A 21,146-nucleotide genomic window follows, 5' to 3' on the forward strand; every position below is an offset into this window, starting at 1 on the left:
AGGTTCTAGGTTTGAATCCCGGCTATCCTTGTTAGACCAAACTGGCAATATACCTGACTTTAGTTGTGAACTGCACTCCAGTCTTGATGACAAGAGGTTTCTGCGGGTGTGTGGACATGCAGGGCTGTTTCTCCACCACAAATGATCTGAGGACAGACCAAAGCGACAGCTCGTATCATTAATTAAACCACAATTCATGCCTCCGAGTTCACAGTTCCCCATACCTCTTGATGATGTGATAGATGAGGTATTTAACGCGTTCCTCCATCTGAGGTTTCTGGATGGGAATGGGGTCGCTTTCGTAAGTGACTTTCAAAACCAGCTCCCCCAGTTTGTCCAGTAGGCGCTTCACCTGGAACAGACTCTGCGCTGTCAGAGTGAACCTGAACAGGGAAGGAAGAAACAAGTTCACTGATGCTACATTTGCAGTTCTCTCCAGTATCCTCATTTGCTGGAAAAATGCATGCTCGATAGGATTTAAGTCTGGAGGTCAACTTGGCCAGTCTAAGACCTTCCACTGCTTGCCACTGATGGACTCCTTTCCTTTCCATCTGTAAAGGTTTGTCCCAGGATTTTTATTTAATACTTGTTGGCAAATTACCCCAAAACCAAAAAACGGTTCCGGAACAATGCTGCTGATATAATTTCACTCTCAGCCATCTTGTTTACCAATTCTGCAGATGGTCTAGGGTGGTGACCACGGGACTACCGATGACGGCCATTTGCTGTTTCCGTTTCCAGTCCCGAAGCTCAGCGTCAAGCTGAGAATTCATCAGTTTATCGATCTCCTCGATGACGACGGCCATCTTGTCCAAAATTTCCTGGCAAATGAGTTGAACCGGAATGAGCTTGTGGTTAAATACACAACAGCCGTGAGCAATAGTACTTTCTAACCCTTTTTTTTTTTTAAACAAAAAAAAACCTGATGTTGTTGTACATCTGGTCAAAATACCTTTCTTTTAAAGTCAAGTCTGTTGAGTATTTCCTGTAGTCTTATTACTTCCTGTTTCATGAGCTCAGAGTTCCTCTCTGATGGGTCTGCGAAAACATCAACACGCCTTCGTATGAGCACAGTAGGAAGTCACGCTTTTGTGCTTTTCTTGCGTATACACCCTAACCTCGAGACTGGAGGGTCTTGTAGCGGAAATCAAAATCATCTTGCATGTTCTCAAGGTATTTGATTGCTTGGTCCATCATCTGAGCACAATTTTACAGTTTTACCTTTGCTTTTACAGATGGACGACGAATGGCATCGAGTACCTGCACGCTTGTCCGGATCGTCCCGATTCTGTGGTCCATGTTCATTTGCCTTTCAAGGCATACTGAATTCTGCAGCGATTTCCCCGTGCGACCCTGTTTGAAAACAATGCTAAACCGATCGAACGTCTTTAAACATCAAGTTAACCTCGGCAACCGCGCATCGATCTCCCTCGACAATGCCCTCATCTGTTGCGCTTATACCATGTCTATGATTCTTGATCGTTTGGGTAGCTTGACAAACTTCTTCTTCTTCTTCTTTTCCTTTCAGCTTGTCCCGTTAGGGGTCCCCACAGTGTGTCATCTTAGATGAACGCACATTTGTTTGACACAGTTTTACGCCGGATGCCCTTCCTGACGCAACCTATCTGCATCTAGACAGGGAGAGAAGCTTACCGCACCTGGTATTCCCAGGCGGTCTCCCATCCAAGTACTAACCAGGGCTAAACCCACTTAGCTTCCGGGCTTTCTCAGGGTAGCATGGCTGTAAGCTTGGGTAGCTTGATAAACAAATGTCGCAAACTTGTTACTAAGTCACAAGGAAGCGTTTAAATTGTGTATTTCCTGTGAGTGGGTCCCAAAGGTTCTCAATAGGGTTGAGGTCAGGTGATTTTGCTCGGGACTTTCCACACACAAACCTGCTGCTGCATGCACGCATTGGTCAGGATCCGCCGCTCCTCTTTGAGGCAGGTGGAGATCACTCTGGCGATGGCCGCCGGGTTACTGGCATATTTCACCTACGGCATCAGACATCAGAGAGGATATGTAACTGGTCGTCTCAACTTGAGCAAAATGTATATTACTTCTGCAGACCTGAAAGTCAACTTCCTTTCCTAGGTTTGAATGTATTCTCGCTTTTAAGATAAGCACTAAAGCCTCTGTGGTTGGAAAGGATTTTCTTTTTTCTTTCATCTGAATGAAGTACGTGACTCACGTTTTGAAGATGACTAAATTGCTTACTTGGTTTTTTTTTTTATTTTGTCTTCCTAGGTCAACATGACAAACTGTGTTCAAATGTTAAAAAACAAAAAACAAAACTAAAAAAAAAAACAAGATTATAATATGAAATCCCACAGGGAAAAAGTATTGAACACACCAACTGGTATTTATTTAATACTTTGTATAAGCTCCTTTAAACACACACATTCAGACACACACACACACACACACACACAGTAATGGAAAATAAGTATTGGAACGGTAATTGTTTCCTTTGTTTTTGTTGTACACTGAAGACATTTGGGTTTCAGATCAAAAGATGAATATGAGACAAAAGTTCAGCTTCCAACTTTCAGTTTGTGGCATTTACAGTGAAGAAAATAAGTATTTGAACGCACTGCTATATTGCAGGTTCCCCCACTTATAAATCATGGATGGGTCAGAAATTTTCATCGTAGGTGCATGTCCACTGCGAGAGAGATAATCTAAAAAAAAAAAAAAAAAATCTGAAATCTTTCCTGTAGTTGTTCACCAGGTTTGCACACACTGCAGGAAGGATTTTGGCGCACACAGATCTTCTTTAGATCAGACAGGTTTCTGGGCTGTCACTGAGAAACATGGAGTTTCAGCCCTCTCCAAAGATTGTCTATTGGGTTTAGGTCTGGAGGCTGCCTAGCCCACACCAGAACTTTGATATGCTTCTTACGGAGCCACTCCTTGGTTTTCCTGGCTGTGTGCTTCGGGTCATTGTCATTTTGAAAGACCCAGCCACGACCCATCTTCAATGCTCTGACTGAGGGAAAGAGGTTGTTCCCCAAAATCTCACAATACATGGCTGCGGTCATCCTCTCCTTAATACAGTCCAGTCGTCCTGTCCCATGTGCAGAAAAACACCCCCGAAGCATGATGGTACCACCCCCATGCTTCACAGTAGGGATGGTGTTCTTGGGATGGAACTCGTCATTTGTCTTCCTCCAAACATGCTCAATGGAATTATGACCAAAAAGTTCCATTTTGATCTCATCTGACCACAAAACCTTGTCCCATGACTCCTCTGTATCATCCAAATGGTCATTGGCAAACTTAAGATGGGCCTGGTTTAAGCAGGGAAACCTTCTGTGCCCTGCATGATTTCAAACCATGACGTCTTAGTGTATTACCAACAGTCACCTTGGAAACGGTGGTCCCAGCTCTTTTCAGGTCATCGACCAAGTCCTGTCGTGTAGTCCTGGGCTGATTCCTCAGCTTTCTAAAGATCATTAAGACCCCACAAGGTGATATCTTCCATGGGGATCCAATCCGACAGAGATTGCCTGGCATGTTTAGCTTCTTCCATTTTCTAATGATTGCGCCAACAGTGGACCTTTTTTTCAACATGCTGCTTGGCAATTTCTCCGTCGCCCTTTGCAGCCGTGTGGAGTTGTACAATTTTTTCTCGGGTGTCTTTGGACAGCTCTTTGGTCTTGCCCATGTTACAAGTTTGAGTCTTACTGATTGTATGGGGTGGACAGGTGTCTTTATGCAGCTAACGACCTCACACAGGTGCATCTGATTCAGGATAATACATGGAGTGGAGGTGGATTTTTGTAGGATTTTTGTAGCTGATAGACTGGTGTTCAAATACTTATTTGCAGCTGTGTCACACAAATCGTTAAAAAAAAAAAATCATACATTGTGATTTCTGGATTTTTCTTTTTAGATCATCTCTCTCACAGGGGACATGCAACTACGATGAAAATTTCAGACCCCTCCAAGTTTTTTAAGTGGGAGAACTTGCAATATAGCAGGGTGTACAAAGAAGAAGAAGAAGAAGAAGTACAAATACTTATTTTCTTCACTGTAAATCTAAAAGTGTTAAACAACTCACGACAGAGCACCTTATGCTTGACGCCAACCATTTTAAGGTCAGCAAAAGTATTGGAACTTGTGATTTATGGGTGTTTCTAGTTGCTTTTAGATAGATTGCGGTTTGTGTGAAAAACTGCATTTGCAGTCCAGTGCTGTGAGAAAGTATTTGCATGAATTCCTCACTTTAATGTTTAAGATCATCAAATAAATGTTGTTTTTAAATAGTGATTGAATTTACGAAGGCACAAAAATTCAAAGTTACTGTAGTTGGCCCTGTGTGGAAAAAGTCATGGCCCCCTTACGGACATGCCGCTGGATTTCAATGGGATTCAAGTCTGGACTTTGACTCGGCCGCTCCAATACCTTCATTTGTTAGGATTCACGGTTCCACCAATCACACAGCAAATTGTGAAGATCCTGAACGAGAAAGCAGCCCAAGACCATCACACTACCACAACTCCATTTGACTGTTAGTAGGATGTTTTGGTTTTTTTTTTTTAACTGAAATGAGATATCTTCTTTTTTTTTCCTCATTGGAACTCTGTCATGGATGCCATTTTTGCCCCTGATTATTGTGTCATGAACTCTGACCTCAACTGAGGCAAGAGAGGCCTGCAGTTCTTCAGAAGGCGTCCTGAGTTCCTTTGTGCCCTCCTGGATGAGACATCGCCGTTGCCTTGGGGTAATCTTTGTCGGCCGGCCACTCCTTTCTCCATTTAAGGTTGATGGCTCTCCCTATGGTTCACTTGAACCCTATAAATAGCTTTTGCAAGCCTTTCCAGACTGATGCATGTCAATTACTTTATTTACTTATTTGGATTGTGTGATTTTGTTGCAGCTTCTTTAGATCTTTTTTCTGACTTGATTTTCTCTGCCAGGTTCTGTTTTAGGGATTTCTTGATCCACCGGGTCTGGACATAATCAGGGTTGGCTGTGACCAATAAAAGTCAAAGCCTCACTGATTTCACGATTTGATTACTGTGATTACTTTTTCACACAGGGCCAGGAAACTTTGAAGACGTTTTCTTCCTTAATAAATTCAGTCAACATTTAAAAACACCATTTCCAGTTCAGATATTGATATTTACATTTCTTTGATGATCCTAAACATTAAAGAGGGAAGCGATGCAAAAAAAAAAAGCAATATTTGGATGTTTTCAAACATCATCTATTTCTGAGAAAAGAGAACATTTTGCTTTTTTAACCAGTTTCAAACACTTTTGGACAATTAATGAAGTGGGTTGACTGCCCCCCAACCACCACCATACACACACACTTCAGACACATATTCATAATTAAAACTCGCCCTTTGTCAAATTAACCAAGGAATATAATTGGTGTTCCTGAGAACTTAACGTAAGAAGTTATAGAAATAATCAGAGCAACACAGGTGGCCTTGAAAAATTCCTTATACTCTGAGGTGTGCAAATATTTGAGGGAGGCGGCACGCGTACCTGTAATTGCTGCTGTATGAGCTTCATGTTGTGTCTTTGCAAGAAGTTGTGCTCCTGCGACAGCGCCACCTCCAGCTGGGACAACAGGTTGGCGAACAGCACCGAGGCCATGGATTGGTTGTCAGCGGCCATGTCCCTAAGAGAGAAATACCACATTGGGAATAATATTTTTTCAAGCGGAATACGCATACACTCAAAACTATACAACTTTTCCCAAGGAAGTACATTTTTCTGAGGGAGATCTTTTCTTTTCTTTTTGTAAAATAAAACAACTTTGGCTAGAGCGTTGGCCTCACAGTTTTAAGGAGCTGGGTTCAAATCCCGGCCTGCCCCCGTATGATTTTTGCATGTTCTCCCTGCGCCGGCGTGAGTTTCCTCCGGGCACTCCGGTTTCCTTCCACATCCCAAAAACATTAATTGGACACTCAAAATTGCCCCTAGCAGTGATTGTGAGTGCGGCTGTTTGTCTCAATGTGCCTTGCCATTGCCAGGTAACCAGTTCATGGTGTACCCAACCTCCTGCCCGATGATACCTGGGATAGACTCCTTGTGAGGATAAGCTGCTCAGGAAATAGATATATGAAAAAACCTTTCCATTCTTTACTTTATTCTTAAAAATACATTTATACGTTCCCCCCCAAAATAATGTTTTCCAACATATAAAGGTTTTTCTTGAACATACGGAATACTTTTTTCTTTCCAAACTTACACATCTTTTTCCCAAGAAATATTATTTTTAAAACAACAATTTTATTTTCTTGAAATTTAATTTTTTCCAAAAAATATAGTTTTTAAAAATCATACTGTTTTTCCGTCCAACATATATGACCTTATTCTTGAAGATATGTACATTTTTTTGAAAATATGTGGATTTTACTTTTACATGTATAGCTATTTTTCTTAAAAATTCCTGATGAATATCCTTTTTTAAAAAAAAAATAATAAAAAATGACTCCCCTGACCCCCCCAAAACACTTTTCCCAAAGACAAAGACATGAACCTCTTTTTCCTTGAACATATACACACATACTTTTGTTTTAAATACACCCCCCCTCCCCCTCCCACACACATAAATAAATAAATACAAAGCTGCTTCTTCTTTTTTTTCTCGTACTCACCAATCCTGAGCCTCGATCCAGCTGGCCAGACCCTGCCGGATGTCCATTGGGAAATTGTCATCATACAAATAGTCCACATGCTCCAGGAGTGTCATCTCCAGCTGCTGAATTTGGCTCCACTGGCTCATATTGCGCCCCTGGACGAAAACTGCGGAATATTTTTAAATTCTGCACCTTCTCTTCATCGTAAGAACGAGCGAGTTGTCGCGCAATTACCTGATGTGTTCTCCAGTCAGTGCAGTAACTTCGCTCCCATGTGCACGTTCCTCTTTTATACTTTCGCTTTCAGTGCACTTCATTTAAGGAAGTCTGCTGTTTATTTCGAAGAACTTGCCAATCTGCCCATGTTCGCACGGTTTTGGTAAACAGGTCAAGGACGACGTTTTACAGTTTTTTTTAAAAATGTATTTATTTATTTTCGAACAACGAAAGAACACGGTAGTTACGGCAGAAGACCATATAAATGTAGTCAGAAAATTCAAGCATAGAAAACGAGGCTACGGTTACGCAAATGCCCTCCCGTACAGTTGGTGGCGCTCATGCGTTTTCCCCCACAGGTACTCTAGACAATGACGATGTTTTGTGGTAATATCACCGATCTTAAAAAAACGGACTGGATGTATGGAAGTAGACGAGTGCCCCTGGGATTAGAATTTTAATAGTATTTGAATTTGAAATGGGATTTGAAGTCTCCTTCCATATGGGTAGCCCATACACATCGAGCGGTATGTCGAGTGGTTGAAGCGATTGGCCGCCATCTTGGTACTCCCAAAACATGTGGAGAACATGATTTACAGGTTGGATTATGGCGGGATTTTTTTTTCCTCATAGTTTGGCATGTAGAATTAAAATTGATCGTGTGATCTTGCCTTTTTTTCAGTTCTGTTAACATGAAGGATTTTTAATTCGGCTTGGTAAACCCAAAAAGGTAAAGTGCGAAGGAAAGACTACCAAGAAACTTTGCTTATTACCGAGGGCCCGATTTCCGTGACATGTTAACTTTTCCCAAAATACGCCGTGAAGCACTATCATCATAACATAGCAAAAAACTAAACATTTTTTTTGTCATAAAAACAATAAATTTTAAGTCAAACAGTTAGATGTATTTTGGAAATAAGGACTCACAATGGGAAAATACATGCTAAACACATTGTTCATTTGTTGTCTCTCCAAGGTCCTATTTCAGACAGAAAATTTAAGCCTGTTTCCTCACATTTGAAAATCAAATTCAATTTGCAGAGTTCTGTATTATGAAATTCATCAAAAATGTCACAGAAAATGTTTTCTTGCTTATCCACTGATGAAGTTTGGGAAAATATTGACATGGCTTTTTCGCAAAAAAAAAAAAAAAAAACCGTCGGCCTGTAAAGGTGAAGTAGAGATTGAACAGTGAACAACAACACCCGTAAACAAAACTTTGCTCAAGTGAATTTAGATCATCAAAAAATAAAAAACCCTTTACAAACAAACTTTAACAGTGTCAAAGTAAATATTTGTCACTCACCTGTGGAATGTTTTTTCACAGCCACGAAACTGTCACTGCACAGACCGGTATGGTTGTTTTGGGAGTATCAAGATGGCGGATTGCGACTTCAGTTTTCGTGGCCTATATATATATATATATATATATTATATATATATATATATATATATATATATATATATATATATATAGATTTTTTTTTTTTTTTAAATCAGTGGGTAATATCACTGTAGTGGGTGTGGGAAACCTATTGCTGATATTTTTCCATAATGGACTAAAAAGACTCCAATTAAGCAAAAAAAAAAAAAAAAAATGCAGTTAATTGCTTTCTCTCTCTCTCACACACAAATGTTTGCAACACAGATAGGCATTAAACATGTCACTTTTAAGATAATTATTAGATATGCTTACGCTTACAAATTATCCCAGCACTGCATGTCATGAATATACAAAAACAAACAAACATTATAACCTGCTTAAAAGTGATGCCGTGGGTGCCCGTTTCCCACATTTACCTTTTGTCATAGTGGGTGTTAGCGTCTGAGTGAGTTGCTTTGCAGGTCTTTGCTTTTGTGGGTAGTGAGTCATCCGCTTACGTTCGCTTAGAAACATTTAAATTGTGCAGTGTGTCAATAAACCACTATGACAAAGAATGATTATCATCATAGCTCATGTAAATACCATATCTGCGAGCAAACCTGTTTCACCAGTTATTTACTGTGATTTGAAACCCTACATTTACAGCCAGTTAGCCGAGTTGTCTGGTTCAATTGAATCATCTAAGTGTTCAACATTGGCCGGAACTTTGAAGTTTCCTGGTGAGCTGCCTAACTCGGTCGGTCAGTCATCTGATTCTACAAGAAGCATCAATTGCACCATGAAGAAATAATTCAGATTTTTACGATGAGTTGACTCAGTCATTTGAATCATCCCAGTTCCCTGTGTTTTGGGTTAACAGTCTCTTGAGTCAGTAGGCGTGTTTTAACTGAATCAACTGAGTCCACTTTTATTGGAATCATCGGAGTCCACAATGTTTTGAGACTTTGCAACCCTGACTCTCAAGATTCAATTGAATCCTAAAAGCTTGCCGTCTTTTCAGTGAGACCACTAACTTCAGTCATTCACGTGATTCATCAACAGAATCACGCAACAACTAAAAAGCCTTCTAGAACACGCGTTTAAAATGTAAATCTCATCAAACGTAGCTGAAAACATAACCGTAGGTCAATCTCCAAGTTGTCAAGACCAACTACAGTAATTTCCGGCGTACAAGCCGCAACTTTTTTCACATGCTTTCAACCCTGCGGTTTCTGCAGCTAATTTGTGCATTTTTCTCTAACGGCCGCAACGGCGTACTCGAGCAGAAAAGGTAAGAATGAGACCAGTGGAATATATGTGTCGAGGAAGTGACTTTTACCGGCCCTGTTAGCACTGTGCTAGCAAGTTGCTGCTGTGATACTGGCATGTCCCAGTGATATTTACCGGTAAGTTTTATTTTAACCGGTCCTGTTAGCATTAGATAGGCGCTACTGTTAAACTCTTTCTGTGTACGGTCTTTGTAAATATCTCGTGTTTCAACTTGGGCACTTGTGGCATTTACACAGCTGCGCCGTATGTATGTACCAAATGGTATTTCCTTTACAAATGTACTCGGTGAGGCTTGTAAGAAGGTGTGCTCTGTAGGCCGGGAATTACGGGAGTCTTAACATTTCACAATGGCTATATCAAGGCGATAATTTTACAAGTAGAAATTGAAATGACATACACACAGACTTTCAGAACAAGTATTAAAAACATCAATATTATCCGATTTTTTTTTTTTTTTTTTCAGATGGGTCAACAAAATTGACTATGTGCAAGACACACACACACCTATACATTTCTTAAAGGTTAAATTAAAAGTATCACTTTATGAGTGGAAATGTGAACTACATCTACAAATCATTGTAGAACATACATGACATGGTTCTGAAACCCTGCAGACGGTACGCAGCATGTTTTGAATTCATTCAATATACAGTTCAGTTTTGTTTTTTTTTTCCTCCAGGAACTTCCAGAGGATTTTCTTTCATTGTGCCTCAATCTAAAATCTTGGAGTGCTCTATCCGCGTAATGGTCCAGTCCGGCACAACCCCTTTGGTAAACTCCCTTTGAAATCTGTAATCATACAAAGGAGGAAGAAAAATGAAAAATAACAGTACAAAGTCGAAAAAGGGAGATAATAAACAGTGAACCCTAGCAATATCGCAGCTCATTGTTTGTTTCTCCTGTATAGCTTTTTTTTTGTTTGTGTATACATGTTGGGAAACACTGACCTCTACTGGAAGAGATGCATCATCATTAAGAGTAAGAAAAACAGGCCTAGATGGTCCTCAACTAAACTAATAAAATAAAATAATAAAGTAATAGCTGTTATTTGCACAAAGAAGAGAATATATGCCTGTCAGTATAACCTAATGGTTTGTATATGTTGCTGCTGTGTGTTAAAAATAGCATTTGTCTGTAAGATTATATAATTATATAACACGATCATTTCTGTTAAAATATGGGAGTGGTAAAACTGCTTTATGTTGTCGGATGCTAACATATGTAAAACTTGAACTCATTGATGGCGGGTGTGGAACGAACATGTGTTCCCGTTGTTGACACTCACTCGTAGTTCGCGGTTAGCAGCCTCTTGCTCTCGGCCTCGCCCTCTCCGCCGATGGCCACCTGGAAGATACGAGTTCCCTCCACAGGTTCGTCGGGAAGATGCGCGCTGGTCAGGTACCAGAAACGCATCAAAATACTCACAAACCTTCTACCTGGTGGACAACACGGCAAAATAACACAAATGACATGACAGTATTTCAAATCATGAACAATGCAGAGTCGAGAGAGGATTTTATTTTTAAGTCGAGGTTATCAAAACCTGAATTTAAAGCTAAAAACAAAGTATTGCCTCACGACAGGATTCGATTGGTTTACGGGCTGACCCTTGTCGTCGTAGTAGATTCCCACGTCCCCAGGCGTGGTGTACATGAGCTCATCCGGCAGGGCGGACAGCGCCATCTTGTGGCTCGGTGGGAGAAGGCTGCACTTCTCCTCCAGCTTTCCGATTAACTAACCCAAAAAATGTAGAAAGACAATTTTGAGAGTCTGAAGAAGAAATAAATGATACAAACCAAGACTTCATACTTCTCAAACAACCTGCCACCCCAACACGTCTGATAAGGTTCTAAATCAACAGTGTTCTTGCAATGTAGCGCTTACAGTAATATCTGAAATTTGAAACACAATGGGGTAAAAATGATTTTGTATTGGTCAGGAGGCATCAAACAAGACCAAGCCGTGAACCCACACCTTCCTGCCGCCATCTCGGGTCTGATATTGTGAAAACACAAGTGGTTTTCGGTGATGCTTTCCTTAAAAGTTTGAAAAAATTGTATTGTATCAATCAAAAAATGGATTTGGCAGTTAACCCTTCAGCCATCTGCTGCCTCTTCAGGTCTGACATTCCAACTAAGTTTTGTTTTTGCTGAGCTGTCATACGGGGAGTGTATGTAGGGTTGTAAAAAGTGTTGATGCGGACTTACGTCACTGGCCACCAAACCCTCCAGAGCTGCAAACTGACACTGGGAGAGCAGCTTGGAAACATGGAAGAAAGCCTGTCAGTAAAAACAAGATAGCAAAATGATAATGACCCTTGGCATGACCTTTGCAAACATTTACCACCTGCAGGGTACGTCCAGGTTCAGTTTTCTCTTGGAACCCATTTACCAAAGATATCTTCCTTACGACTCTCATTGAACACCTTACAGAAGTCTAACATCATCATTCAACTAAGTTTGCTGTTTTCCGCCCTCATAGAAATGTTAGTTTAGTAATTATGCAATCGGAGAAAAATTCGAGCCTTCACCGTCCGGAAGTATTGCGTGACGTAATCGTGAAAAGGTTTGTAAACACGGAAAGATGCGGTCCGGACTCTTGAGTACATTTAATAACATTGTACTAACCTGTTTAGCACCTTCAGTGAACTCCCCGATGTTGAACTCTGAATCAAAATAAGTTCTGATGAGGAAGTAGTAGACCCGCGTCCTGATCCAGATAAACGGGTTGGGAATACCGACCACCACCACCTTCTGATGGGGTTTGTGGTTACCGCGATCGGAGCTGTACGCCTGCACCCCCACCGCCCCACCGATCCCGTCGGGCGGTAGGACACTTAAATGGGATTTTATACACCACTTTGGGCAGACGTTTTCGTGTTTTGTAATGCGACTAAAGCCCCGTAACAATGGCAATCTACAACTTCTCAGGATGAAGAGCGCCATCTTTTCTCAAATGATTTCCGGTCCGTCAATTTGTATCATCCGATTAGTTTGTAAACTGGCTTTATCAGTAGATAACGCACGTTTAAACATATATTAAAATATCTGAATTTAATTTGTGTCAGTGTTGATTATTTCAGATTATGGTTCACAATTTAGTCTGCCTTGACGCACAGGAACTTGTCTTGTTATTTGAAAAAAAAAAAACACATCCCGAATCTGACATTGTATTTCAACTTCGGCTTTATTGGCAAGTAAATATTTGAGAAAAATTATCTTTCAATAAATAGCTAGAATTAATATATTTACGGATGAATCGAGACTTTAGGGCACACTACTTAGCACATCTGCTAAAAGCGTTGTTTCTAACGGAAGATTTTGAATGTGACACAAAACACTACATGCCACTTATTATACAATTTATGTTCAAATGGAAACCCAAAAGAAAATACCCGTTCCCGTATTTACAGAGGTTAACAGGGATGTGTTTCTACGAAATATATATCCAGCGGTAAAAATGTTCAACTTCTTTCCTTATTATTATTATGGGCCTGCTTGAACAACCACTGTTAGCATGATGTTAGCAGCTGTTGCTATATGTGTATGATGGCTTGGAAACTGACAGCATTTGGGGCAACTTTGAGCCGACTATGATGCAAAATGCTCATGATCGTCTATTAATATAACTTCTTTTCGTAAAAAGGTTGCAATTTTAGCACATCAACTGTTGCTGGATCACATGTAATTCATAATATTTATCTGAGCACTTTCAGTACTCAGGTTGCTTTATGTTGTGTGAGAGACTAAAGATGATCAAATTACGTGGCAACAATTTTCGTCAGTGACTTTTTAAAGCCATTGTTTAACTAAAAATTGTTAGTGTCAGAATTTCAAATAGTAAATATCTGAAAGCAGACTGTTTATCGTTTGTGTTTAATCAAAGTAACACATTTGACTGGCACCGGTCATTTTTTTTTTTAGCATCTTAACGCCTTACCTGTGTGCATTTTTTTAGCAATTTAGCACATTTACTGAGGCACAAGATATTCTGTAGTTAACAATATGGATTCACGCGTTGTTAGCATTCTATTCATTTAAAGTTTTTTTTTTTTTTCCCTCCCCCCAGCGTAAACCGGCCGTGCTAAGAGGCGTGTGTCTGGGTCCCTGTGTGGACAAGTGGACCGTGGACTATCTTGCCCAGAAAGGAGGCGCCAAAGAAGTGAAAATCCACGTCTCCAGTGTGCCGCAGATGAACTTTCTTCAAAAGAACTTTGTGTACAGGTGTGCTTTCATGTTGTTTCCTAACAAAAAAAAAAAAAACACAAGACAGTAGTACAAAGACAATACTTGAACGTGGTCAACGTGCCTTGCGGTGGGTGACAGGACTCTTCCATTCGATGAGTTTGTGAAGAGGACCTCTGAGGAGAAACACGCCGACTTCTTCTTGTGCGAGGTACATCTGGATCGATGTGCTCCATGTGGTCATCACTACGCTAGCTCAAATCTGAAGTCTCATTCCAGCACGAGAGCTATTACCTTCGTTCCCTTGGAGAAGATGTCCGAAAGGTACACAAAAAAAATTGTTTTTATCTTTGATGTATGATCTTTTCAACTGGGAGGCGGAGACAATGGCTTCATTCACTCACCGTGCATATGCACACATTTGTGTTTAAATCGTCTGTACACGTTTGAGGCACAAATCTTTGATTCATCAATGTTTGCACTCTTAATTTTTGAACACCTCTGATCGTCCGTTTGCACAAATAATGTAGAATCAGCATTTGAATTTGAATTTATTTTTTGACCAAGATGTAAAAAACTCAATGTATTGGAACTACAGTTGAACTGTAAATTATCGTGTATCTTTAAAAAGGACTTTTCATCCATGAATATGCTCATTTATCCAGGTCATTTCATTCTCGGGGCATTGAAATTATTGCCACTGGACTGTTCTGGTGATCCTAGAAGAGGTTTCACACCTCATCGGTCATGTAATGTGATGGTTATTGTCCTCCCCCACCTTCAGGAACCTGCTGATTTGTGCAAGCAGTTCCCTGAGCTCGCAGAGGACTTTCACATCCCGGATTTCTTTGAGCCCGATCAGTTCTTCTCCAGCGTGTTCCGGATCAGCTCCTGCCGTCTACAGCTTTGGACGCACTACGACGTGAGTGCGGCAGCCAGGTGGGAAACAACCTGTCCTGTTCTTATCCGGACTCTCTCAAGTCTCAAGCATCCAACTTTCCAGGTGATGGATAACCTTCTGGCTCAGGTGACGGGGAGGAAGCGAGTGGTCCTTTACAGTCCCCAGGATGCATTGCACCTATACTTGACAGGCAAGTACAATGTGATTTCCTTTGCTATATGTCAGCGATTCTTAAAGTATTGGAGACAGGCTCACGTTAATGGTGCGAAAAAGAATCAGTAAGCCCAGTTCAGTTGTATTGAACGTAAAGTTCAATACATTTAATTGAAAGGTGGCATATTCAAAATGAAAGAAACATTTTGTTATGACACAGACATTCGCACAAAACAAGATTACCGTATTTTCCGCACTATAAGGCGCACCTTCAATGAATGGCCCATTTTAAGACTTTTTTCATATGTCAAGCGCATCGGATTATAAGGCGCATAGAATAGACGCGACAGTGAGGCTTGGGGTTACATTATGCATCTATTAGATGGAGTTGCACTAAAGGCTCAATATTGATCCATATATAAGGAGGCTTTTGAGAAAATGAAAGACTTAACTGCTTTATAGTGCAGAAAATACGGTACATTCCCATCTGCAAGGGTTCCTTTTTTTTTTTTTTTAAACTTTACTCATCTTCAAACGATGCTCACGGCAGTCAGAATTACGCTAAAATATACAGCGAATTGCGAAAGTATTCGGCCCCCTTGAACTTTTCAACCTTTCGCCGCATTTCAGGCTTCAAACAAAAATATAAAATATATATATATTTTTGTCAGGAATCACCAAGTGGGACACAACCGTGAAGGGGAACAAAATTTATTGGATACTTTAAACTTTTTTTTAAGCAAACAAAAACCTGAAAAGTGGGGCGTGCAATATTATTCGGCCCCTTTCAGTGCAGCAAACTCACTCCAGAAGTTCAGTGACGATGTCTGAATGATGCGATGTTGACCGATAAATAGAATCCAACTTTGTGTAATCAAGTCTCCGTACAGATGCACCTGCTCTGTGACCCTGAACCTGCAAATCTACCAAGACCTGGCCGTCCCTCTAAACCTTTTGATTCTTGACTAAAAAAAAAAAATCTTAATTTTATATCTTTATATTTGAAGCCTGAAATGTGGCAAAAGGTTGAAAAGTTCAAGCGTGCCGAATACTTTCACAAGGCACTGTAAATTACGATTACTAGATGATCATGTGAGTTTAAAAGAACTTACTTCCTCAGTCAAGTTTACTTTTATTTTATTTTTCCCCATACAATCTGATGTTTTCTTGGTTCTGATCCGTTAGGTGACAAATCTGAGGTCCTGGAGATTGACTCACCGGACATGAACTCGTATCCAGAGTTTGTGAAGGCAGCGAGATACGAGTGCGTGCTGGAGCCGGGAGATCTGCTCTTTATTCCCGGTAAGACCGTAAAACTTTTTATTTCCATCCATTTTCTGTAGCGATTGTGGTCGCTAATCGGGGTCGCGTGTGAGCTGGAGCCTCGTTTAGCAGACTTTGTGGCAAGACGCGGGCAGGTCCATCCTGGCCTGGCTGCCGGCCAACCAAAAGCAGCAGTAAAAATTGTTGCGTATTCTTTGGCAGCCCTGTGGTTCCACAACACCCTGGCGCTACAGTTCGGCGTGGGTGTCAACGTGTTCTGGCGCCAGCTACCTGCCGACAGCTACGACAAAAAGGACGCGTACGGCAACAAAGACCCCGTTGCCGCCAGCCGAGCCCTCCAAGGCCTGGAGAGGGCGCTGCGCTGTCTCGACGAACTGCCAACCGACTACCGAGACTTTTACGGTCGCCGCATGATTCAGCGAATCCAGGACCGAACGTTCTCTGAGTGTCAATGAAACTGACAGGTGGCCTCAAATGGATTTTGACCTTGACAAAGTGGGATTGAGACTTTGGTAGTGTTGAAGGCTAAAAAAATGTTTCTGTGGCAGGTTTTTGTTTTCTTCCCCACAACAAAGAACGAACTCTGGGATTCACCCAAAATGCCTTCAAGCCCAAATGAGCGACTTCCTGTTCCATTTCTGAATTGGCTCTTTTGAGACATTTTGTCCTGTTATAACAAATATGTCCACAAAAGTTTCCAGAAAACGGTAATACTGGTGATCTTATTTGTAATGTTCCATGAAGATGTCACTGAGGCAGTTTTAAGGTGCTAAACTTATGGTGGAGGTTTTAGGCGCGTGCTGTGCGGCTAAATTATCTTTGGAATACGGTATCACTAAATGTGATTTCAATGTGAATAAAAATAAAAAGCAGCAATGAAATCCACTTTTTCATGGCCATAAATATTAGAAAATAGGTTGTAAAGGATTCAGTAATGCACCTAAAAGTTGAATGCAACTAAACTATACACAACCGAGTACAGTACTGTTTAAAAAAAGTTATGACTGATCTAAAAAAAAAAAGACTTGATGGCTCATTGGCCACCAAAACGGAAATCGGCATCCGTCATCTTGATACTCCCTAAGCAACCATGCCGACCTGTGCAGTCAGTTTCGTGGCTGTGAGAAAACATTCCACAGGTAAGTTTGAAAGATTTACTTTCACACTGCTAAAGTTTGTTGGTAGATGTTTTTTTTTAATTTTCTAATTCATATCTTAATTCTTCTTAATTCACTTGAACAAAGTTTTTACGGTTGTTGTTCACTTTCTGCTTCACCTTTTGGAGGCCGACGTTTTTTTTGCAAAAAAGCGATGTCAATATTTTCCCAAACTTCATCAGTGGATAAGCAAGAAAACACATTTTCTGTGAAATTTTTAATTCATAACTCTGCAAATTGAATCTGATTTTCAAATGCAAGGAAACAAGTTGAAATTTTCTGTCTGAAATGGATAGGTTTCCAATGATGACACCATCACCCTCAGACCAATCTGATAAAATTAATGAGAAAAAAACAACTTTTCACCTATCACCTGTGCTCTTTGACCTCTATGACACACAAGATGGCGGAATTGGAAACCCCATCTATAGGACCTCGCAGAGACAACAAATGAACGGTGCGTTTAGCATGTATTTTCCCATTGCAACTTGTTGTTGTTGTTTTCCTTTCGGCTTGTCCCTTTCGGGGTCGCCACAGCGTATCATCTCAGATGAACGCATATATATGTTTGGCACAATTTTTACGTTGCAACTAATTTTGACTTAACTGGAATGTTTTTATGACAAAAAATGCTTAGTTTTTTTGCTATGTTATGATTATAGTGCTTCACAGCGTATTTTGGGAATGTCACGGAAATTGGGCCCTCGGTAATATTCAAGGTTTCTTGGTAGTCACAGTGTTTGTCTTTGCTTTGCACTTAGCCTTTTTTTTTTTTTTGGTTAAGTCAAATTAAAAATCCTTACCTTTTTTTTTTTTTTTTTTTTGGTTACCAAGTCGAATTAAAAATCCTTCATGTTACTAGAACGGAAAAAAATGTCAAGCTCACACGACCAGTTTTAATTCTGCATACCAAATTGAGAAAACGCTGGCATAATCCAACCAGTAAACCATCTCCTCCACACGTTTTGGGAGTACCAAGATGGCGGCCAACTTGCTTCAACCAATCGACACACCGCTAGATATGAATGCGCTATCTATTTTTTTATTAAACATCAGCGATAACTAGACTATGCAAAGGTTGACCTTTCACTTACTAGTCCATTACCAGCAGAGGGCGCTCCTGTTATGACAGAGATCCAATTTCGTGCTGATGTGAATCTTCTGTTCAAGACACCGCCCCCCAGTTTCACACAGGATGCAACTGAGCAAATTTCAGGCATGATGAGACCAACCCCCCCTCCCCCCGCAAAAAAAGGACATTCCTTCATCAGAAGACAGTGACTTCTCAGGCGCTAATAGTCACAGGTGAGACTAGCAAAATTGCAGCACAAGTTTTGACACTTTATTGCACAAAGGTAACTCTTGTTTGGATGACATGTTCATAATTAAAGCTTTTTTTTGTGTGTAAACAGTGAATCAGAATCTCCCCCAGTGTCTTTGACGTCTTCACTGCTTTCTTTTGAGTCCCAGTTGTCACATTTCTTCAGTATCATCTAAATAGTTTGGCATTGAAATGCAGTGAGCGCAAAAAAAAAAAAAAAAGAAACCCCTGAAATGTCCACTTTAATTTACAAAAACAAAGCACACACTCATTCACACTAAGAAAAAACAAGTAGACAGACGCTACAGTGAATAAAAGGCAAGGAGAACATCCGACAGGTGACCGACTCGCCGGCATTGTCCTTCATGTCGCGGCTAAGCTCAAAAACAGCTTCCTGATTTTATAGCGCACAGAAAGAGATGGCACACAGCTAGCTTGAAAAAGATGATATTCCTTACGGAGTTTGCGCCATCCCGCGGCTGGACTTCATCTTCTCCAGTCGCTTATTGAGGTGACAGTTGTTGGACTCCAGCTCGTCCACTTTGTCCAGTGCTGACCGCAACTAAGGCAGACAAAGAAAGAAAGAGGGCGGGGGGGGGGGGGGGGGGGTCAATGCCGAGCAGGTTAGTTTGTTCCGCACTTGTTAACCCTGCAATCTCACAGATTTTTAATACTACATATCAACATTCACCTTAAACATTCATCTCCTCATTCAATATTTTTTATATTTTCAGAAGAGATTAGGTAGTTACATGTTAAATGTTTAAAGACTGAGCACTACTGGAAGAGATTCTGTATACCGTAATTCCCAGCCTACAGAGCGCACCTGGTTATAAGCCTCACCCAGTACATTTGTAAAGGAAATACCATTTGGTGCATAGGCCGCAGCCGTGTAAAAGCCGCAAGTGCCCACATTGAAACGCGACATATTTACAAAGAAAGACGGTACACAGAGAGTTTAACGCTAGCGCCACGCTTAGAAAAAAAAAAAAAAAAACCTACTGGTAAAAATCACTGAGACACGGCAGTAACACGCTAGCGCAGCGCTAACAGGGTCGGACTGGTAGAAGTCACTTCCTCGGCACATATATTCGGTCTCACGCTTACCTTTTCCGCTCGAGTGCCCCCTTGCGGCCGTTAGAAAAAATGCACAATTTATCCGCATCACCGCATAAACCGCAGGGTGGAAAGCGTGTGAAAAAAGTCGTGGGTGTTAGGCCGGAAATTACGGTAATTTAGAGCAAGAGGTAAGGGCAGAGAAGGTCACCAACTAACACTCCAGTAATACTCATCGTTCTCACGGAGCAATAGGAATATATGTCACAAGTATTGCTGTATGCTGTTTGTATGTACTTTTGCTGCTTGTGTGTTCAAGTAGCAGCAGTTTTTTTTATAATCTTGGCATTTCACACGTTATCTATCATCAAGCGAACAGACTTCTCTTGATGAAATTACGTGATTTGGTTGAACATTATGATGTTAACGTGTGTTTATATGTGCCCTGCGACTGGCTGCTGACCAGTTCAGCGTGTACCCTGGTTTTGCCCAAAGATAGCTGGGGAGGCTCCAGCACGTCCACGACCCTAGTGAGGATAATCGATACGGAAAACAGATGGATGGTTTATGATGTGGCGGCACGGTGGGGATCAGCTGGGAACGCGTTGGCCTCACAGTTCTGAGGACCCGGGTTCAATCCCGGCACCGCCTGTGTGGAGTTTGCATGTTCTCCCCGTGCCTGCGTGGGTTTCCTCCCACATCCCAAAAACATGCAACATTCATTTGTACACTCTAAATTGCCCCGAGGTGTGATTGTGAGTGTGGCTGTTTGTCTCCATGTGCCCTGCGATTGGTTGGCAACCAGTTCAGGGTGTACTCCGCCTCCTACCCCTTGACAGCTGGGATAGGCTCCGGCACTCCCCGCGACCATTGTGAGGATAAGCGGCAAAGAAAATGGATGGATGCATGGGTTTATGATGTTAAAAAAATACAGCATTTAATTGTATTTGATTGTTTCAGTTTTACAGTAAACCTCAACATGGAGAGTCACCAACAGCTTAAAGAAATCTGAAAGAGAACTAGCTAAGGAATACTTTTGAAAAATGTTTTAATAAGTATATTTCCATCTTTAGTGGGTTTTTACTAAATTGGGGTTCACTGTAATTATCTTTACAGATTGTAAAGGTGACATTTCTCAAAAATCAAATCTGTAAGCCATTTAATGTTTAGGTTTATGTAAGATAAAGTAATTTGGCATCATATTTTGGGCTTTATTTAGGGTTTAAACTTGTAAGAGGAAATTATCAACATTTGGCAAAGGTGGTTCTCTGGGTTGACTAAGACGTCGTACCTCTCGTTGTAGTTTCCTTTTTTCAGCTTTGAGCTCATCCTCCACCTTTTCTGCATTCTCCGCCGCCGACTTGTAGCGGCTCAGCTGACCCTCTAGTCTGCTCACCTGCACAACAAAATTTCTTTTTTTAATTGCTGGAAACCAAGCCACAATAATTACTTTTTTTAAAAAAAAAAAAAAAAAAGCATTTGGCATCTTACATTTTGTTCCAATGCAGTCACGTCTTGCTCTGCCTTCACTAGTTTGAACTTCATATCGCTAATTTGCCTGCTGGAATCCCCTGATTAAAAACAAACCAAAATTATATTAAACCTTAGAAAGCAATACTGCAC

At 40.9% G+C, this 21,146-nt stretch overlaps 4 protein-coding genes across 4 annotated transcripts in view; 1 reads left to right on the top strand and 3 right to left on the bottom strand.

Moving 5' to 3' along the window:
* Nucleotides 1-7,389, bottom strand: part of stat4 (signal transducer and activator of transcription 4) — a 31,969-nt gene extending 24,580 nt beyond the window's left edge. Inside the window, exons 1-10 of the mRNA XM_061842262.1 lie at nucleotides 6,833-7,389; nucleotides 6,617-6,764; nucleotides 5,499-5,634; nucleotides 1,896-1,994; nucleotides 1,261-1,353; nucleotides 1,119-1,197; nucleotides 953-1,038; nucleotides 670-821; nucleotides 225-383; nucleotides 54-146 (exon numbers count right to left, since the gene is read on the bottom strand). Of these exons, the coding sequence (XP_061698246.1) occupies nucleotides 54-146; nucleotides 225-383; nucleotides 670-821; nucleotides 953-1,038; nucleotides 1,119-1,197; nucleotides 1,261-1,353; nucleotides 1,896-1,994; nucleotides 5,499-5,634; nucleotides 6,617-6,744 (1,025 nt within the window). The 5' untranslated portion in view covers nucleotides 6,745-6,764; nucleotides 6,833-7,389. The remainder of the gene's footprint in view (nucleotides 1-53; nucleotides 147-224; nucleotides 384-669; nucleotides 822-952; nucleotides 1,039-1,118; nucleotides 1,198-1,260; nucleotides 1,354-1,895; nucleotides 1,995-5,498; nucleotides 5,635-6,616; nucleotides 6,765-6,832) is intronic.
* A 1,139-nt stretch (nucleotides 7,390-8,528) lies between these two features.
* Nucleotides 8,529-12,581, bottom strand: maip1 (matrix AAA peptidase interacting protein 1). Its single transcript, XM_061841395.1, has 5 exons — nucleotides 12,095-12,581; nucleotides 11,675-11,746; nucleotides 11,075-11,201; nucleotides 10,753-10,903; nucleotides 8,529-10,256 (listed from the first exon to the last, which is right to left on the bottom strand). Exons 1-5 carry the CDS (start codon nucleotides 12,410-12,412, stop codon nucleotides 10,178-10,180), a joined length of 747 nt encoding a protein of 248 aa, XP_061697379.1. The 5' UTR covers nucleotides 12,413-12,581; the 3' UTR covers nucleotides 8,529-10,177.
* A 187-nt stretch (nucleotides 12,582-12,768) lies between these two features.
* tyw5 (tRNA-yW synthesizing protein 5) lies at nucleotides 12,769-16,870 on the top strand. Its single transcript, XM_061841393.1, has 8 exons — nucleotides 12,769-12,920; nucleotides 13,536-13,690; nucleotides 13,793-13,862; nucleotides 13,931-13,975; nucleotides 14,436-14,573; nucleotides 14,655-14,742; nucleotides 15,891-16,007; nucleotides 16,191-16,870. Exons 1-8 carry the CDS (start codon nucleotides 12,840-12,842, stop codon nucleotides 16,442-16,444), a joined length of 948 nt encoding a protein of 315 aa, XP_061697377.1. The 5' UTR covers nucleotides 12,769-12,839; the 3' UTR covers nucleotides 16,445-16,870.
* A 1,826-nt stretch (nucleotides 16,871-18,696) lies between these two features.
* Nucleotides 18,697-21,146, bottom strand: part of lrrfip1a (leucine rich repeat (in FLII) interacting protein 1a) — a 43,388-nt gene continuing 40,938 nt past the window's right edge. The window contains exons 20-22 of the mRNA XM_061841391.1: nucleotides 21,015-21,094; nucleotides 20,815-20,919; nucleotides 18,697-19,029 (exon numbers count right to left, since the gene is read on the bottom strand). Coding sequence (XP_061697375.1) covers nucleotides 18,922-19,029; nucleotides 20,815-20,919; nucleotides 21,015-21,094 — 293 coding nt within the window. The 3' untranslated portion in view covers nucleotides 18,697-18,921. The remainder of the gene's footprint in view (nucleotides 19,030-20,814; nucleotides 20,920-21,014; nucleotides 21,095-21,146) is intronic.

This window comes from Syngnathoides biaculeatus, chromosome 14 (assembly GCF_019802595.1).
Source record: "Syngnathoides biaculeatus isolate LvHL_M chromosome 14, ASM1980259v1, whole genome shotgun sequence".
Classification (NCBI taxonomy): domain Eukaryota; kingdom Metazoa; phylum Chordata; class Actinopteri; order Syngnathiformes; family Syngnathidae; genus Syngnathoides; species Syngnathoides biaculeatus.

What these genes read in the sequence shown, in the direction of transcription:
- tyw5 (XM_061841393.1), top strand. Translation starts at nt 12,840, where the DNA reads ATGGAAACCCAAAAGAAAATACCCGTTCCCGTATTTACAGAGGTTAAC. An exon ending in CCGACTTCTTCTTGTGCGAG is followed by an intron (nt 13,863 to 13,930) that starts GTACATCTGGAT and finishes GTCTCATTCCAG; the next exon opens with CACGAGAGCTATTACCTTCG. An exon ending in ATTGCACCTATACTTGACAG is followed by an intron (nt 14,743 to 15,890) that starts GCAAGTACAATG and finishes CTGATCCGTTAG; the next exon opens with GTGACAAATCTGAGGTCCTG.
- maip1 (XM_061841395.1), bottom strand. Translation starts at nt 12,412, where the DNA reads ATGGCGCTCTTCATCCTGAGAAGTTGTAGATTGCCATTGTTACGGGGC. An exon ending in AGGGTTTGGTGGCCAGTGAC is followed by an intron (nt 11,202 to 11,674) that starts GTAAGTCCGCAT and finishes TTTTTGGGTTAG; the next exon opens with TTAATCGGAAAGCTGGAGGA. An exon ending in CTGCTAACCGCGAACTACGA is followed by an intron (nt 10,257 to 10,752) that starts GTGAGTGTCAAC and finishes GTATGATTACAG; the next exon opens with ATTTCAAAGGGAGTTTACCA.